This window comes from Elephas maximus, chromosome 13, assembly GCF_024166365.1.
Source record: "Elephas maximus indicus isolate mEleMax1 chromosome 13, mEleMax1 primary haplotype, whole genome shotgun sequence".
Lineage (NCBI taxonomy): Eukaryota > Metazoa > Chordata > Mammalia > Proboscidea > Elephantidae > Elephas > Elephas maximus.
In genome coordinates, this window is record NC_064831.1 from 58,838,337 (window position 1) to 58,858,398 (window position 20,062).

At 48.4% G+C, this 20,062-nt stretch overlaps 1 protein-coding gene across 1 annotated transcript in view; it reads left to right on the plus strand.

Moving 5' to 3' along the window:
* Window positions 1–20,062, plus strand: part of CORO2B (coronin 2B) — a 173,188-nt gene that overhangs the window by 121,442 nt on the left and 31,684 nt on the right. Inside the window, exon 3 of the mRNA XM_049905817.1 lies at window positions 19,692–19,808. Within this exon, the coding sequence (XP_049761774.1) occupies window positions 19,692–19,808 (117 nt within the window). The remainder of the gene's footprint in view (window positions 1–19,691; window positions 19,809–20,062) is intronic.

The window sequence follows — 20,062 nt, forward strand, 5'->3', positions numbered from 1 at the left end:
AGGGATGATGAGGCTGTAACAGGGGGTTTTGGAGATTTGCTTGGAGAGGCAAAGTTTATTTGAGAGCCAAATTTTAAGGCCTCCCTGGGCAGAAAGGAAATAACCATCCTTGCCACAGAGGGCCTCAGGACTTTGTGTTGGAAATTGCTCACCTGGGCCGGCCCCTGCCCCCTTGCTAAAGAAACAACGCTGCTGGGTCAGTGGGCCACTCTCCCACTGCTGGGCCCCTTCTGTGTGTGTCTCCCACCTCCCCTATCCTGACGTCAGTCCCTCTCCCCCTCCTTCTCCTTCCGGGGTCCTCCTGTACCGTGGCTGTGGTGGCTGGGTCCCCTCTGCTGTTGTGTCAAGGGCGGAGCTCAGTCTCCTGCTGAGCTGATTACTGGTTCTCTGCAGCTATGGGAAGGCATGAGGCCGGACTGGGCCGGGGCTTTCCAATCCTTCCCGAGTGGAGATCAGACTTCTGGGAGAGTCCCCTGCCTGGTGGGGGTCCCTGGGTGGTATAAATGGTTTGCCCTTGACTACTAACCTGAATGTTGGTGGTCTGAACCCACACGGTGGCACCACAGAAGAAAGGCCTGGCAATCTGCTCCTGTAAAGATCATAGCCAAGGAACCCTATGGAGTACAGTTCTACCCTACCACATGGGGTCGCCATGAGTCAGAATTTACTTGAAGGCAATCAATGGGTTTGGTTTTTTGGTTTTAGAGCCTGGTGAGGTCCGGCCCCTTGGCCCAGGAGGCTGACTGTGCCCTTCTTTAATTGACAAGAGGCTCTTTCACACCTCATGTGCTGCTGTCCCTTCCTGACTAAGGCCTGCGGTGCACCTGGCATCCACCATATCGCACAGCATGCATGCCACTAGCTGCTAGCTCATCCTGCAGCCCCAGGTGGGTTAGATCCCCTTCCTACCCAGGCAGGGAAGGCTGCTGAGCCAGCGCTGCCCCTGGAAGGAGCCAGGCAGAGCAGCTTAGGGCTCCACAGCACAGAGCTGGGGCTCTGGGGACAAGGAAGCCCCAATTTCTCTATGTATGGCTGCACTGTCCGCCTTCCCTCACCCAGAGCCACCAGAAGGTGGCTGTGGAGCCATTGGACAATAATGGAGGAAAGGCAGCCATGGCGAGTGTCTCAGGGATCGCAAGTCGGGGCAGCCAGGGCCAAGGTCAGAGGAGCTGCCCCTACTGCCTCCCCTGGGGAACCCCCAGCACACAGGCATGGCCCACCCAACCCCCAGCCTTCACTGCTGCACAACCCAGTGCTCAACACAGGGCAGGCCTCACATCCCATTTACCGGTTCAGAATTAGAGTAGAAAATGTAGCCCTAGGCCATTGGAAAGACAGTGAATCTGGCTGGAGGCCAGGTGGCAGCTGGGCATGTGTTCACCTCCCGACCCCTCTGGTGGCCCAGCTCTGCTTGGCGATAGGACCCAGTCCCCATCCTGGCCTTCCAAGGGGTAGGGGGTTTCCTGGCAATGTCATCTGCTTGTCATTCACTCACTCATTCATTCACTAAATATTTATTGAGTCTACTATGCACCAGGCACCATGATAGGTGCTGTGGATACACGGTGAGCAAAAGTGACAATGTCAAGGGAGGGATCCCTGTGGATTCATCTCTAGGTGGCCAGCACCAAGCCTGGGGAGGGTCCTTTGTGTTTGATGAACTGGTGGGTGGAGGTTCAACATGGACTATCCAAGCTGGAAGGGGCCTGATACTTCAGATCCAGTCAGCAGACACTTTGTGAGCAGGTGTGCCAGGAGCTGTCTAGGTCTGGGAGTGCAGAGATGTATTAGACAATGCTCTGCCCTCGGAGGGCTCCCCATCTGGGGGAGATAGAGCCCTGGGATGCCAAGCACAGTACAGGGCAGGGTGTGGTCCCAGAGGCATGTGCAGAGCACGGGGGCAGAAGGGGGAAGCGAACCCTCATTTTGCAGATGATAATAATAGCTAACATTTCCTGAGTGCTTATTTAGTGCCAGGCACCGGGCCAAGTGCGCTTCTGTTTGTTATCTCATGAGGAAACTGACACCCAGGGAGGATGAGTGTGTCCAGAGCCACATCTAGGCCCCTAATTTCTAGGAGCTTGTAGTACAGTACATCCCTTCACCCACCACCCTAGCCCCTGAGGATCCACCAACCACCCTTAGTAGATGCAGCCATGAGAAGGCTGAGCATGGAACATGATGGAATATTGAAGGCTTAGGCTTCTGACCTTCAATTTAAAGGCAGTTTTTGAGGCCACTGATGTTCCAAGACCATTGCCTCAGAGGCACTTCTCCGGCTTCTTAGGTATCCCTGATAGAGCAGGGCCAAAGGTCTGGTCCAGAGGTCTCCTGCCCAACCCACAGATCCCACATCATCCAAAAGACTCAGGGCTGAGTCCAAATATATATATGCATATAATTTATTTTATTTATTTTGTTGTTGTTGAGAATATACACAGCAAAACATACACCGATTTAACAGTTTCTACATGTCTTTTTACATGTCCAGGACTGAGTTTTGATGGTGTCCATATAAGGAAGATGGCGGACACTGGGCCCTTGCAGAGTCTCTGTGCTCTTGATGGATGATGGGGTCTCCCAGTGGATAATCCCAAACAGGCCACTCAGGGGGGTGACTCAGCTCAGCAGAAGGTGGATGGTACCCTGTGAGCCATCCTCACTGCTGACAAAAGCAGCATCTTGTTCAACTGGCAGCATGTGGTTGGGGGTCATTTGAGCCCTGAGTATAGACTGCATTGTCTGTTGGGCCACAGGGCATAAAAAGCATGTCTTGTACTTCTTAGGTTTACTTTACACTGTCCCAGGATGCCTCCATGAATATCTTATGTAAGATGACAGGACTGGCAATCTCTTTGGGATGGCAAAACCAACATCTGTGAAATAAAGCAAACAATACCAGGCAATGCTGAATTGAGCAGCAGGACAGTGTCATGGTTAGGCCCAGAGCACCACAAATAGCTGCGCGGTCTGTGAACGGTGCTCCCTCAGATTGTGCAGTGCACAACCTATACAACTGTACAGGAGACCTTGGCTAGATCCACAGTTTATGGCATCATTAATTCAACAAAAGTTTACTAAGGGCCTACCATGTGCCAGTATTATTCCAGGCACTGGGGTATTCAGAGAACAAGACAAAGCACCTCCTTTATGTAGCTTACATTTTAGTTCCAAAGTCAGAGAGACCTAGGCTTGAATCTTGGCTTGGCTTTTGTTTCACCGGGCTGTGGTTTTTTCTTCTGTAAAATGGACCCAACGATGTGTGCTTCATACAGTTATCATGACCAGTAATGGAAATAATACTTGGTTCAGGTCTGACACGTGAAGGCCCTTGGGAAATGGCAGCCTGTCTTATCATAAATCGTGGGTTATGGGGAGAAAGGCCTGTAAAAGTTGAGGAAAAAGGGAGACGATGAGGGTTGGGTGAATCAGAGGAGATGTCTTAGCAGGAGCAGGAGTTGAATGGGCAGGAGCAGGAGTTGAGTGGCTCTTGAGGATGGTTAAGGCCTGTAGAGGCTCAGAGGAGCAGGATCTTCTAAGGATGCGTGTCATGAGGAGGTGGGAGGAGCGAATGCAGCTGTTGTGGGCCAGTGAGAAGCACCCTGAGTTGGGACTGTATTTTCCCAGACTGATGAGAGTTAGGTAGGACACACACAGTCTGTCAAAGGAGCTCTGTGTCTTCCAGGCATGAGAAGCAGTCTGGGAGAAATTTCGGTCATCAGAATATTGGGGTTTGGGGAGAGGTCAGTATTTTATTAGGATCTGAAACAGAACAATGAAAATTGGATCTATCTCTTGACAGCTTGAGAAGTGTGACCCCATAGGGCTGAGCAAACTGAAGCGTGAGGTTGGAGAGGTGGGGTGGGAGCAGGGAGTTCAATCCCCTAAGAGGCCAAGCACATAGGCTGGATCTGATAAGGGAGGGAGCAGGAAGCGGACTCCATCAGGATTCCTGGTTGCTAGCAACAGAAGTCATAACAAGCAGGAAAGGATTTGGGGGCTTCACTGATTCAAGGGGCTGGGGCCGTGGGCAGCTGAGAGCCAAACTTAGAACACAGGTCAGCACCCAGACAGCTCCTGAGGGCGGGGAGCAGGGAGCTCAATCATTCTGAGGCCAGCTTAGGTGGGGCCAACCCAGTCAGTGCCCTCCTCCCTGGCCAGCAGGGGGCCCCGGGTAGGAGGAGTCCCCTGCTTCATGGTGAAAGGTGTGGTACCGCAACCCACCAGCCCAGCCCACAGTGGCAGAGTTCCCCCAAACCAGGAAGGGGGCTCAGATGCCCAAATGCCAAAAAGATCCTACAAATGACCACAAGCGGTGTGGGAGATCCTGGAGGTGTTGCACAATGGACGTGATAATTACAGAACACCGATCTCCCACTGGGTTTGAGGCAGACGAGCACCCAGGAGGCTGATGAGAAGGCTGCGGGAGTGCCCCAGGGTGCCGTGGGCATGGCGGGCATGGAGAGGAGGGGACAGATGTGAAGGCATTTGTGGGGATTAACTTTCCAGAGGCCTCTGGGAATCCTCTCTGGATACAGAGAGGTACACAGTATCTCGGGGGCTTAGCAAGGCACTCAAAATGCTAACAGCTGAAAGAGCTTTAGGAGATCAGCCCCAGGCTGCCACTCAGCCGTCCTCTCACTTGCCCTCTCTGATGGACTACTGGTCCAGCTCCCTAAATGCTGCGCTCAGGTGGCTGCAGAGGCCCAGGCAGGACTGTGAGCAAAGACACTGTGACCGATTACAAAGGCTGCTGCAGACACAGAAGGCGCAAGGGGTGGCATGTGTACCATGTATCTGTCGCCTCTGTCCCTGGCCGATGTGTCCACTTTACAGAGGGAGAAACTGAGACCCAGAGAGGCAAAAGGGCTTGTCCCAAGACACACAGCCAGTGAGCAGCAGAGCTGAGATGCAAACCTAGGTCTCCTGACCACCAGGCTATTGTTCTTGTCACTGTAACAGTGGGGAGTGATGGTCCCGAAATCCCAGGTGGGCTGGGCAAAACAGTATCCCTAAATCAATTTCCTTCTCCCCGCAGGAGACACACGTGGATGTTGGAAGGCTGCAGGAAGGGCTTCGGGTGGGAGGGTTCCCCTTTCTCTCCTTCTCTGGGCCAGATGGCAGGTGGAAGGAGGGATTTTCGCATGCTTGCCAACCAAAAAAAAAAAAAAACCAAACCCGCTGCTGCTGTGGTTTGGTTCCGACTCATAGTGACCCTATAAAAAAAAAATTTTTTTTTTTTTTTTTTACTGAGTGGGTCCTCTGTTGGCAGGGCCCCTGGTGCAGCAGCTGTCCAGGCCCATAGGGGCAGAGAGGCAGAGGGCTGACCTGGGAACGGGCTCCTGACCTTGACCGCATGCCACTGGCTCAAAGCCATCCGTGTCTACATCCCCTCGCCCCACCACCCCCATCTGGTGTGGATTCCCACCGGGGCCCTCTCCTGAGCACAGGGTTCCAGGGAGCAGGGGGGGATGTACAGGGGGATTTCTGGGCAGCCCCATGGGCTCTGGGCGGAGCCTGAAGAATGGAGGCCTGTTTGGGGCCAAAGACCAGAAGACACTGAAGCACCCAGAGCTGCATCTTGCAGTGGGCAGACCCATGTCCCCAGCACTCTCCACTTGCTTGGAGGCAATGGCTCTGTGGTGGGGAGAAGGCCGGCACTAGTGACAACAGCCTCCAGGTAGCATAAGCCCTGTCTTTCTGTTTCGCTTTTCTGTATGAACCGGAAGTGTATTTTCCTACCCATCGTAGAACAGATAGAGCTGAGGCTTTTCACAACTCGCAGAGATGCTGGCGTGTGTCTTTTGCCAGTTCTCCCGCATTTCCAAGAGTTGCAAATGTTTGCCCATCCCCTACCCCATGTGGGACACTGGAACATAATGGTGGGACTAGGACGCTGGAAGACCCACCTTCCCTCCATGGATCTGGTTCCCGCCCCTGTCACACTTAGGTGGCTGTGTCACCACCTCGGAGCACAGTTGGCTCACCTCCCTGCAGAGCTTGTTCTGCCTCAAAGGGAGGTAGTGTGGCCTCAAAGTCCCGGGCAGGTTCCGATCGCAGGGCTGCCACTTCTGTGTTGTTGCATGACCTTAGACGAGGCAGTCTCTAAGCCTCGGGTTTCTCTTCTGTAAAGCAAGGGAGACGCTCCCTGGAGTAGGGCCCCTTCTCTGCTCTCCCCTAGGCCCCGGGCTCCACTGAGCATAACATACCTCTCACCCTTCGGTAATTGCCTGGCACTTCTCCTGCATTAAACCTTCAGTGGTTCCCCATTGCCCACAAGGTAAGGTCCGGACTCAGGGGCGGATTATCTAGTAAGCAAGGTAAGCACAGTGCTTATCTTGCTTACCAGGTCATCTGTAGTAAACAATTTCACATTTTTCACCACATCAAAGATTCTGCTTCTAGGTATGGCTGACATCTCTCTCTCTCCCAGCCCCACAGCACCTTCCCACAGAATCAAAGCCTCTTTCCAAATTTATAATCCCTGACCGGAATGGTTGACCCAGTAAGCACAAGTAAGCACAGGCTTACTTGTGCTTACTTACTAATCTGTAGTGGCCAATTTCACATGGGTTTCACCACATCTTAGTATGTAAGCACAGGTAAGCCTATGCTTACCTTGTTTACTGGGTCATGTACCCCTGTCCAGATTCCTTCACAGGAACAGAGAGTTTCTGAACATTCTGGTCTGTGCCTTCCTCTCCAGCCTCGTTTCTCTCCATATATTGGGCTTTCACAAAAATACCTAGGCTTTTGCAGGTGATAAGGAGCTCTGGTGGCACAGTGTTTAGCCACTCAACTGTTAACTGGAAGGTCAGAGGTTCAAACCCACCAGCCACTCCATGGGAGAAAAATGTGGCAGTCTGCTTCCATAAAGATAACAGCCTTAGAATCTCTATGGGGCAGTTCTACTCTGTCCTGTAGGGTTGGTTATGAGGCAGTATCAACTCAGCAGCAGTGGGTTTTGCAGGTGCTGGTCCCTCAGGGTCTAGAGCTTCCCCCGCCGCATCTCCTTCCCCTCTTCACCTGGCTTTGTGCTCTCAATTCTTTCAGTCTTTGACACCTTCTCAGGGAAGTTTTCCTGATTTCAGAGTCTACAGTGCTTGTCCCTCCTCTGTCCCCACAGCCCTGGCACTTCCCCATCACAGCAGAGCTCACTCCGTACTGCAGTTGTCTGGCTGTTTGTCATTCTCCCTCATAGACTGTGAGCACCCAGGGCAGAAACCCACACCCCTTCCCAGGACACCCCATCAAAACTCCACCCCGTTACTGTCTATGCAGGGTTGTCGGGCACAGTTATTTTGGAGTTTCCGTAGTGTAATGTGTTTTAGCATAGAGTTTTATAAAAAGGACCAGGAGTGGGAAAACAGCAGGGACGTGTATGAGCTCTGAGGTCTGCAGAGAGTGGTGGGGAATCCCTAGGCCTGTATTCTAGGTCCACCCCCCCCCCACACACACACACACTAGGGATCTTAACCAAAAAACCCAGCAAACTCTTTTCTATCTTGAAAAACACAAGGATAAAAGAAGGAGGAGAAAAATCAAAACAGGAAGCCGTGCAGTTAGGAGGCTTCCTGAGGGTTCACTGGGAGTTGCTCTGACTGGGTGGCTGACTTCAGAAGAGTTGCAGCCTTTGTCACACACTCTGCCCCTTGACTCCAGAACTACCCCCAAAGCTCAGCCCAGATCCAGAATTTCTCAAGCCCAAAGAGCAGGATCCAGAATTCTTTTTTGGTGTGGGGAAGGGAGAGTGCACCTGTATATTCACTGGAAGAGTTTTTTCTGTGTACCAAGGATAGGCAAGTGCAAAGAAGGGTAGGAGGCCCAGGCTGAAGGGACAATGTAAACAAAAACCCAAAGGTGGGAAACACAGGGCAGCAGTCATCCGTCCACCCATTCACCCAGCTCAGGTGCTTGCTGTGAGCCAGGCATTGTGTGAAGCCCTGAGGTCAAGATCACTGCCCTGGTGGTGCTCACAGCCTGGTGGGAGAGGAGATCCAGGAACCAGAAGTCATCAGGTGGTGGGAGCATTCGGGGTGGGGATGTATTGGTGTGTGTGTCATGAGCATGGCAAGGGCAGTGGGGTGAGGGAAAATGTCAAAGCAGGAGATCAAGCTGGGATAGCAACGGCTGTGATACCTAAATAGGGAATTTGGCTCTTAAGGTCTGGGGAATAGGGAGCCATTGAAGATTCTGGAGCAAGGGAATTATTGCCTCCCAGCTGTACTCTAGGAAGATCAGGCAATGGTATGTAAGAGGGATTGGAGTGAAAACTGAAGGGGGCAGACGCTAGAGGTGAAGAGACAGATCAGTGGAACCACTTCAGAAATCCTGCAGTACAATCTAGCTCACTCTAAAGTGAATAAAGCCCACAAACCCAAATAGAGCTCCTAGAGGCCTGCCTCAGTGACTGAAAACCCCACGATAGAACACCTTTAGGCCAAGAGGGACCTCCTTAGGAGGTTTGTTGGATTAACTCGCCAAAGATGGCCGGTCCTGAGATGAGTCCATTTTGATTGGGGGAAGGAGAGGGAAAGATCCGAGGCCTGAGCAGAAATGGAGGTGGAAGAGGTACTTGCGTGGACATGTGTGTGAATGTGAGCGTGTATATGTATGTGTGTTGGGGACAGCCTCCAGCAAATAGGTGGTTTCTACAGATGAACCTGTGTTAAGTGTACAATAATGTTCTTTCGTAGCTCACCCAGCCTCCGTATTAGGTAAGACTGACAGTCAGCCAACCTCTGACCCTGTCTTAAAACGAATGACTGTTTCAGGTACTTCCTTGAGGCAGAATATGGAGCCTGTGGGGCAGTTCTACTCTGTCACATGGGGTCACTATGAATGGAAAATCTACTCAATGGCACTTAACAACAACAGGGTAATGGTCCCCAAACTTTGCTGTGCATTGGAATCACTTGGGGATCTTTGAAAAGCACAGATGCCTGGCTCCCACCCCTCCAACATTGTGATTTAACTGGTATGGGGTACAACCTGGGCGTTAGGTGTTTTAAAACTTCCCAGGCAATTCTAAAATATAGGAAAGTATGGGAGCCACTGAGGGAGGGGAGAGATTGAGTGGGAAAGAAGGAGGAGGGGGAGGTCTCCAAGAACACGTTTAAGGAGCTTCATAACTGAGCTGCCAGCCAACCCCTTATGGAACCTATCAGATATTTTGAGGTTTTCCCCTGATTTCTGACTTCCCTCTCTAATTTGCCAGGTGTCTCGGCTGCATTCTAAAATAGGAGGCAGCATAGCACAGATGCCTTAGAGTCAGACAGAGCCAAGTGCAAATCACAGCTCTGCACTTCCTAGCTGCATAACCTGTGGCAAGTCATGTCCCAGAGCTCAGTTTTCTCATCTGTAAAATGGATTGTTCCACCTAGGTGCAGGTAAACACCTCATGGGATTAGTTTTCTTGGTTCTAGGGTCTAGGATCATAGTTTCAGGGGTCTGTTCAGTTCAATTGGACTAATATTGTTTTTAGAGTTTCTATTCTACCTCCTAGTTCAGTGAGTAGTGCCCGGGGCCTTAAAAGCTTGCTAGTGGCCATTCAAGATACAACAATTGGTCTCTATTTGCCTGGAGCAGCAGAGGACGAAGGAGACCCAGGAATCAGAAGGAAATAGACTACAAATCTTAGGGCCTCCATGAACTACTACCTCCTTTGCCATGAGACCAGAAAACTGGATGGTGCCTGGCTTTCACCAAGGACACAATAGCTGGATCCTGATGAAAAGGAGGGAAAATGTGAAACAGAATTTCAAATTCTTATGAAAACCAGACTTACTGGACCCACTGAAACTGGAGGAACCCCTGAATTTATTACCCTGAGATAATCTTTAAACTGAAACTATCCCCTGACGTCATCTTTAATGGCAGTTTAGCCCAATTAGTAAAGAATGTTTACTTTAAACTTTCAGCCCATTTATCTATATGAGATCAAACTGACAACTCTAAAGCATAGATGATAAGTTTAGTGGGCAGTGAGGCTAAGCTCATGGTAGGAAAACAATGTGAGTAGAGATGACAAGAATGATGACACAATATGAAGATTGTAGCCAATGTCATTGAACTGTACATGTAGAAATTGAATGGGTGTAAGTTTTGTTGTGTATTTTTGCCAAAAATAAAATAAAACATATCATTACAGTGTAGTTATAAGAATCTGATAAAACTTCATAGGGTCGTTATAAGGATTAAATAACATATATAAATTGCTTAGCACAAGACCCAGCAATTCGTAAGCACTCATCAAGTGGTCTTTTGTTATCATCATTATCTTTTTATGGTGATTATTAGTATTTAAGGGTCTTTCAGACATGGAACTTGGTGTGGCTCCCTGCATTCTGTCCTGGAACCCCGGGAAGCACGACGTTTTGTTGGTTGCAGGTGTGCCTTGCCTTGCACAGCACAAAGGGCAGCCACTGAGAAGCAGAAAGGGTGTTGGGCCAGCATCTGGGAATCTGGGCAGCCCAGAGGCGAAAGGCAACGTCCAAGGTCACTCAGCCGGTGAGAACCAGAACTGGGCCTAGAAACTCTATCTTCTGCTCAGTCTGTTCTTTCTGCCTCGCTAAGCTGATTCCCCAGGTAAGGAAAACATTTTGCTTCTGTGTACAAAATTCAGCTCTGCAGTGACGGGAGAGTCTAGGAAGCTGAAGCTGCAATGCAGGTTGTTTTGAAAATACTTCGCCCTCAGTCAGTTCACAGGGTTCAGATGAAGCCTGGGCAGAAGCCCAGAGCACTCGCCGCTCCTCTGGGCAGCCTGCTGTGTGAGCCACACGGATGAATTCACCATACCGCCAACCTTCCCCAGGGGGGACCTGGCCAGGCATGCCAAACGCACATGCTAGTACCCACATGCACACAGATACCCACACACAAACACATGCCCATATGAGTATCACACACAATATGCACATGTACACACACATACATGCACACACACATACATGCACACTGACACCTCTCTTTCAATTAACTACATAATATTATTCAATCCCAAGGGTTTTATTTCCCCAATACAATTCGTGTGACTGCAAGGGAGTAGAGAAGCCTGTAGGAGCAGGCTTCTATGTGTTTTTGCTCCACAAACACTTCTGAAACATGTAAACCTTACAGACAGCAGGCTGCATCTCACTTCTTTATGGCCTTTTTGCTTCCAAGTAGACAGAAAAAAAATTAATTCAAAGCTGTGGGCTAACTAGCCGCTGAAAACCTTATGGAGCACACTTCTACTTTGACACACATGGGATCTCCATGAGTCAGAGCCACAGCAGCTGGTTCTGGTAACTTTTGAAGAAATTTTTAAATGTACATTGTAGGAGAATTTGAAACTAGTAATATCCGACTAGCCAGAGATTGCCTCTATTAACATTTTGGTGTATTTTCTTGAGTATTATGTATTTTCTAATAGCATACCCTTTTGTGTATATAGATTGATTCTGTTTTACTCAACGTTAGATCTTGAACAATCCCTTGGTCATTAAACATCCTTTGAAAATATGATTTTAAATGACCTCATAATATTCCATTATATTGGAATAGAACTCACTTTGGCAGTGCCCCCTTGTTGGGCATTTACTGTATTGTTTCCTCTTGTAAATAGCTTGGCAGTGAATGTCTTATGTGCTTCTCTGTTGATGTCCCTGGGTAAATCCCTAAAGTGGAACTACTGGTCAAGGCTATGAACCTTTTGAAAGACTTTGAGAGATCCTGTCAAATGGACCTCTGGAAAAGTCTCTACTTCACCCTCCCAGCCACCCTGCAGCAGAGCACCTGTGCCAGCCCCTCCCCATGCTGTCGATTAGCAGATAGGGGGTGTGTATTGAGATACAATCTGATCCTCAGCACCGGCTCCTCTCTAAGAAGGCTAAGGGTACTTAACAGCTGCTATCCAGCATTTGGAGTTGAAGGTCCATCCCGGTGAAGGAAACCTGGGTTTCCTCTTCCAGGCCCCCCGGGATAAGACCCACACCAACAGTATGAAGACCGTCCTAATGATGATAGCTCCTCCAAGAAATGGGCTTCCCCACCCCACCCCACACAGCAAGTTCTCTGCCCCAGCTGTCTTGAGGCTGAAGCTCTCCTTGAGGTTCGAGGACCAGATGGCAGGTTAGACCCTGGGACCCCTGAAAACCTACCACTGGGACAATTGTGTGTGCTGACCATCTGAGCAGTGATTCTAAAGTAAGGAAAGAGTTCAAACATTTTCCTTCTACCACTTAGAAGCTCCCTAGACCTCCGTTTCCTCAACTGTAAAATGGGGGGTGTTATGAGGATTAAATTTGATTGTATTTGTAAATCAATATAACTTTGATTATACTAATATGAAAAAATATTAATAATAGCTCTTGGTGTTGGTATAAGCATGAGTATTAGTGTGAATATTAATGTTAGTAGGAGCATGAGAAGGTAGTATTGTATAGCAGTTAGAGCCAGCCATTGGAGACAGACAGATCTGGGCTTGACCTCAGGTCAGACCCCCTAGACAGAAACTGGAACTCACGCAACAGAGGCATTTGTGGGGTCTGCGAAGAGGATTTTTCAGTTTTTTTAAAAGTCAGAACAAACTTGCTTTAGTGTACCTGGGTACTGTCATCTTATTTGTTGATTCTTTAATTTTGACGTCTATAGAGAACAAATGTGCATAGTTCATAAAGAGTACTGCATAGTACTACAAACCCAATAGTACTACAAGGCGTATAGCCAGGGGTCTTCTAGAGCCGGCTTGTACTGGCTCATGAAAGCTGATTGCTGAATTTTTAGGAGTTGTGCAAGCCAGATGTTAAACATAGCCATCACTGAAAATTAAATGACAAAAACTTACAATTAAATAAGTTTTATAAAAACAGAGAAAACAAACCCTCAGAGCTCACCACTTCCTAATGATTTTTCTACATTTTACTATTATTTGTACTCTTGAGGTTATTTATGTCTGTCATATCTGTTAGATCCCTAGGTGGTGCAAATAGTTTGCGCTTGAGTGCTAACCTAAAGATTGTCAGTTCAAACGCACCCAGTGGTACTGTGGAAGAAAAGCCCTGACAATCTGCTTCCATGAAGATTATAACCAAGAAAACCCCATGGACCAGATCTGCTTTGTAACACATGGGGTTGCCAGGAGTCAGCGTTGACCTGCCAGCAACTAACCTCAACGTTGTCTGTATGGTGGAACTATAATACAATGGCGTGCTACTGTGTGTTTCTTCCAACTCTGCAATTGGTGATGTCACCGTGGTAGCTTGAAATTAGCCATAGCTTGGTATTTTCAATCATATCATATGCATGTGAAAGCTGGATAATAAATAAGGAAGACTGAAGAAGAATTGACCCCTTTGAATTGTGGTGTTGGAGAAGAATATTGAATATATCATGGACTGCCAATAGAATGAACAAATCTGTCTTGGAAGAAGTACAACCAAAATGCACCTTAGCAGCAAGGATGGCGAGACTGTGTCTTACATACTTTGGACATGTTGTCAGGAGGGGTTATTCCCTGGAGAAGGACATCATGTTTGGCAAAGTAGAGGGTTAGTGAAAGAGAGGAAGACCCTCAACAAGATCGTATGACACAGTGACTGCAACAACGGGCTCAAGCATAACAATGATTCTGAGCATGGCGCAGGACCGGGCGGTGTTTAATTCTGTGGTACATAGGGTCGCTATGAGTCAGAACTGACTCAATGACACCTAACAACAACAATAGGGATATTTATTTTTAAAAAAAACCCATTGCCGTCGAGTCGGTTCTGACTCATAGTGACCCTATAGGACAGAGTAAAACTGCCCCATAGAGTTTCCAAGGAGCGCACAGTGGATTTGAATTGCCGACCTTTTGGTTAGCAGCTGTAGCACTTAACCACTGTGCTACCAGGGCTGAGTCACCTCATATGCATGCGAAAGCTGGGCAATGAATAGGGAAGACCAAAGAAGAATTGATGCCTTTGAATTGTGCTGTTGGAGAAGAATATTGAATATACCATGGACTGCCAAAAGAATGAACAAATCTGTCTTGGAAAAAGTACAACCAGAATGTTCCTTAGAAGCAAGGATGGCAAGACTATGTCTCACATACTTTGGACATGTTATCAGGAGGGATCATCCCCTGGAGAAGGACATCATGCTTGGGAAAGTAGAGGGTCAGCGAAAAAGAGGAAGAGCCTCAACAAGATGGACTGACACAGTGGCTGCAACAATGGGCTCAAGCATAGCAATAATTGTGAACAAGGCGCAGGACCCGGCAACGTTTCGTTCTGTTGTACATAGGGTCACATAGGGTCGCTATGAGTTGGAACTGACTCCGAGGCACCTAACAACAACAACAGGGATATTTACACCACCGAAACAGGCAAACGCTACAAAACGGGACCTTTTATTCTCCCAGAGAACGAGTTGTTAAACATTTACCGGCACACCACTGCTTATAACCTCAGCTCTCGTCCTGCCTTGCTACACCCCCGTTCCCTACTCCCCAGAGGCAGCTGCTTTCATTCCTTTTAGCTGTTTCTGCTTGTACTTACCTCCAAATTTCTTAATTACATGCTTTTACTGCCATGTCTTGATTTCTTGAAATCTTAGACCTTGTCTATTGACTTCCTATTACGGAAGGTGTCAGGAGCTAGCTTTCTTCCAGCTCTCTCCCTTCTCTTGCTGTGCACGCACGCACACGTGCACACACACACACACACACACACATATTTTCTCTACCTCTGTCCTCCCAGTATTTTATAGCACAACTCTTGTTTAAATAAATATTCGGTTTCAAATTAGGATGAAAGGCAATGGGGAACCCAGGGAGGAAATGGAGAGAGTGCTGACACATTATGGGGAATGAGAACCAGGCCATGAAACATTTCACATGCAAACTATTGAACGGGAATCCAGTTTGCTTTGTAAACTTTCACCTGAGGCACACACACACACAAGAAGTATTGCTTACTGCTTAAAAAAAGTATTGGTCACCTTTGGAAGATACTAAACCAAACCAAAAAAACAACTGCAATAGAGTCGACCCTGACTCAGAGCGACCCCACAGGGTTTCCAAGGCTGTAAATCTCTACAGAAGCCAACTACCACATCCTTCACCCAAGAAGACACCGATGGTTTCGAACCACCCAACCTTTTGGTTAGCAGTCCAGCACTTTAACCACTGCACCACCAGGGCTCTTACTAGGGAATCTATTTTGAAAACTAATAAGCAAAGGTAAAGAATTAAAAAAAAAAAAAATAGAGTTTACATTATTAAATCAAAAAAAACCAAACCCGTTGCTGTCGATTCCGATTTATAGTGACTCTGTAGGACAGAGTAGAACTGCCCCACCGGGTTTCCAAGGAACGGCTGGTGGACTTGAACTGCTGACCTTCTGGTTAGCAGCCGAGCTCTTAACCACTACACCACCAGGGTTCCTTATGTTATTACAAGTATGTAAATATTGTACATAGTTCATTGTGTACTGTGTTTATACTAGATTTCTTACACAGCTTTTTTCTGGAGTTAAGAATTGCGTTGTTTTATTTGCTTGATTTTTCTGTAGAACACTGTTTTCAGACTTTTCTTTTTAGCAATGAAACTCTTCTTTCAAGCAAAATTTTACGTGGGACCCTACTGTATAGTACAACAGGAAAATCAGAGCTGCCTGATTGAAAGGAGGTCCTTCGTTTCAGGGCTGCTGGGTATAGCCAAGCAGGCTGTGCACTGCACAGCCTTAGAAGTCGCCGTTCATATAAACAGCAGTTTGATTCAATCCTGGAAATCTTTTTCTTCCCTGTTGGGAAATGCACCTCTTGTGTAGAGAGAGTCCACCTGGAAGTGCACATGACATCAGGATCATTCTCTGTCACAATGGTGTGGTGGCAGCGGCATCTGACCTCCTCCAGCTTCACAAGGGGGAAGGAGAATCAAGACAAACAGCCCAACGCTGAGGCAGAGCTCAGACAAGCCTCCTCTCTCTGTCATCTTCACCAGTTCTGACACGAACCATTCCTCCCACAGCACTCTCTACTTCTCTGTGAGATTCGATAATTCATTGCAATGGCCACACAGAACTCCCAGACAATATTCATGATTATGGGGTTCATTAGGGAGGTCTAAAACCTGTAGCTGTCAAGTTGATTCCAACTCGCAGCGACCCTATAGGACGGAGTAGAACTGCCCCACAGGGTTTCCAAGGAGCATCCAGTGGACTCGAACTGCTGACCTTTGGGTTAACAGCCCAGCTCTTAACCACCATGTCACCAGGGTTATTAAGGAAGTAACAGTTTACAATTCAGGTTCTGGAATTCTCAGGATGCAGTTCTTCCATCAGGACAGCCTTTTCTCAGCCATGCCTGCAGGCACACCTCTCTGGTCCCTCAGCTTTTGCCCTGCTCTGGCAAGTATTACAAAGCTTTTTTAGTTCTGCCTACAAGTGGCCTGGAAACCTTGGTGGTGCAGTGGTTAAGTGCTATGGCTGCTAACCAAGAGGTCGGCAGTTTGAAACCACCAGGTGCTCCTTGGAAACTATGGTGCAGTTCTCTGTCCTATAGGGTCGCTATGAGTTGACTTGATGGCAGTGGGTTTGGTTTTGGTATGAGTGGCCCAAGGTACCCGCCAATAAGCCTCAGCCCAAAAGCACTTGGCTCTAGCTCCACCAAGTGCCTGGAGAAACCCTACTCTACCAGTCTGAAGGCACTCAGCTTTCTTGCTCTGTGGGCTGGGAAACCCACTATGCCATCTCCTGCCAGTCTCTCCTGCTGCTGTTTCTCTGCCACTGCTTCTCGCCATCTTCAGTGATACAGCTCTTACTCATCCTCTCTTGGTCTTCTGGTTCCAGGAACTTCTCAGCACAGGGATCCCAGGTCCTTATTTGCACAGTCCCACCCAGTTACAAGACCATGTCAAGAAAGGCCACACAAAAGCGATCCATCACACCATACTCTGCATTAAAAAGTCTTGATCCCTTCCCCACTGCAGGCCACTGGTATCCTCCTCATTCAAAATAGGTTCCAGGGTTGTTGCTTAACCTGTCCCTCCAGCGCATCACCCACAGGGTGCTGGCCAGAAGCTGCTGTTAGCTGATGACCACCTATTGACTGATTTGCTGCCTCTCAGATCTGCCTGGGCTGGGCACCAAAGGTTTAATGCAGACAGAGTTGTTCAGGGAATGCTTAAATGCAGCCTTTGGGGTCAGATGTAAGGAATAGCTCTGTGAGACAGTAAGTGAGCTCTGGAAGCAGACAGTGTAGGGCCTCCCTGCTCATGGAAGTCGGAGCTGCCCGGCAGTGAGCAGTGGGGTACAAAAAGATCAGCTTTGGGGGTTACATCTGTGTGGGAATCCTAGCTTTGTTCTCAGCCTTGGGCAAGTTGCTTAACCTCTCTGGGCTTTAATTTTCTCATACTTAATTTACAGGATCGTTATGAGAGTTAAAGGAGGTAATGTGGGGCCCTAATCTGTGTAACCCTAATAAATCCCAGGGCCACATGTGGCTCAGTCTCTGCTTCGAGTCTCATATGAAAAAAAGTAGTCCAGCCGCCCAAAAGTAATTGAAAAAGGTATTCCAATTCTCATTGCATCCGCTACAGAATGTCAAAGGGGAGCTTGGTCATAACTGATGGCAACAGTCCCCAAACTCCTTTCCTCCAGCCTCCAATTTCCCCACAACATACAGCGTCAGGGAAGTTCTTCTGAAGCTTCTTCTATCAGGCTTTTCTGTTTTAATTTTATTGTTTTAGGTGAAAGTTTACAGTGCAAATTAGTTTCTCATTCAAATATTTATACACAAATTGTTTTCGTGACATTGGTTGTGATCCCTGCAATGTGTCAGCACTCTCTCCCTTTCCCTTTCCACCCTGGGTCTTCTCAGGCTTTTTTCATCTTTCTCTTTCTCTGCTCCATTCATACCTTCCATACCAATACCATTTTCTCCGGACCCATTTTCCTCTACCCATCCCACCATGGCTGTAGAATAAAAGATCAAAAGATCTGGAAATAAGATGATAAAATCGCAGGCAGGAAGTGGGTGGGAAAGAGGTTGAGGGCAGGACTCACACTCTGAGATAGTTCTGTGTCATCACACTAGTGAAACATTAGATATATGCAGAAGACACTTGGCACAAACTGATTCTCTTCCTCCTTATTCAGATGAGGCACCTAATTTAGTGCAGATGAGGTATGACCTGCCCAAGGGACCTCCCTCACTTTTCTTACTATCTACCCACTATTAGCAGACGGGCAGTGGCTGGAAAAAACCTCCTTGCTTTCTTTCCTCCAACCCCCCGCCCCCTGCAAAAAAAAGCTAGTGTTAACAAAGCCTGTGGGGTGAAGACACAACATCTGCCTACAATTCCCCTTTCCTTTCCTGCCACCTTTGTAGCCTCTAAGCAGGGAACTGTTCCCCTTGCCCCAACACACACGTCCTTTGTTATTTCCTTTTGTAGACTCCTTTCCCTTCCCAGGATGCCTTTCGGGTCATGTACTGCACACCTACTGTGTGCCAGGCCTGTCAGGGACAAAGAAGACACAATTGTGTCCTCAGCTGCTCACAGACAACTAGGAACAGACTGTGATTTCATGTGGCTGTGTTATAATAGAGGGAAACGCAGAATTCTGTGATGTACGGAGGAAAAGCACTTCATCCATTGAGAGATCAGGGAAGGCTTCCTGGAGGAGGTTTCATCTAACCTGTATGATAATAACTACTGTCGTATATTGAGCATTTACTGTGGTGATAGTCTCCACATTAAGCACTTTGTCAAGCACATTAGCTCATTTCATATTCACGACAATGCTAAGAGGTAGGTGTTAATATCCTCATTTTGAAAATGAAGAAACTGAGGCTCAGAGAAGGTTGTTGACCTTCTCAAGGCCACATAGCTAAAAAGTGGCAGAGCTGTGATTCAAACACAGGCCTGTGTGACTCCAAAGACTATGCATCCAATGACAGGGCACTGCGTACAGGTGTTCAAGTTGCACACTCCACAAGAATGTCACATCTGGGGGGCACCATTTACTTCATAGACAGACGCAGAATCCTCTTTGCTGACTCCTGGAAGCCATTGCCATTGAGTCAATTCCCACTCGTAGCGACCCTATAGGACAGGGTAGAACTGCCCCACAGGGTTTCCAAGAGGCAGCTGGTGGATTTGAACTGCTGACCTTTTGGTGAGCAGCCGAGCTCTTTACCACTGCACCACCAGGTAGGAAAGAGGCCACCTCCTGATCCAAACGTGACCTGTCACCTGACCTGGAGAGCAATGTGGGGCATGGGCACTGGGGGCAGTATCTGCACCCAGTCTCTGGGGTGTGTGTGAATGTGGGAGAATGTGGGCACTGTTTGGTGCCAGGGCTGCTGCCCCCAGGGCTTTGGTTGTTAGGTAGGCAGTACTATATTAACTTTAACTTCTTTACCTGAGGAGGGGCCACCTTGTCCTCATTTTTACGGTGCCATATGGACCAGCAGGAGCCCTGCCCTGCCACTCAGCTGTGTGGACTCCCCCTTCACACAGTCCATTCCTTCTACCACCAGACAGTGTGGGGAGGATGGAGCCACAGAGCAGTTTGGCCCAGCCTGATGTGGGGACCCAAAGAAGAATAAGACACTGGCAGATCTTTGAGGACCTGCCAGCCCAGTTGAGAAGCCCAGGAAAAAAGCTCTTTTCTGAGAGCCACCCCAGAGCCATCAAAACCAATACCTTCTTTCTCTCTCCTCCGCAGACGGGCAGGATTGAGCCCAACTACCCCAAGGTCTGCGGTCACCAGGGCAATGTGCTGGACATCAAGTGGAACCCCTTCATTGACAACATCATTGCCTCCTGCTCAGAAGACACCTCGGTGCGTAGGAGGGGTGCTCTCTGGGGAGGGTGGGCTTCTCCTGTCTCCTCCAGGAAGCCTTCCTTATTGCACTCCCCTCCTGCTCCGCTCTCTGCCCTTTTTCCTTTCTCTTTGTCTTTCTCCCAGCTAGCCCAGGTAGGGAGGAAGGGAATTCGGAGAAAGACTGAGAGAGCAAATCCATGGAGTAGTCTGATAAATCTCATGTGTTTGGCTTGATTGAGTTTGGAGGTGTTGATTTTGCAGGTGAGAATTAA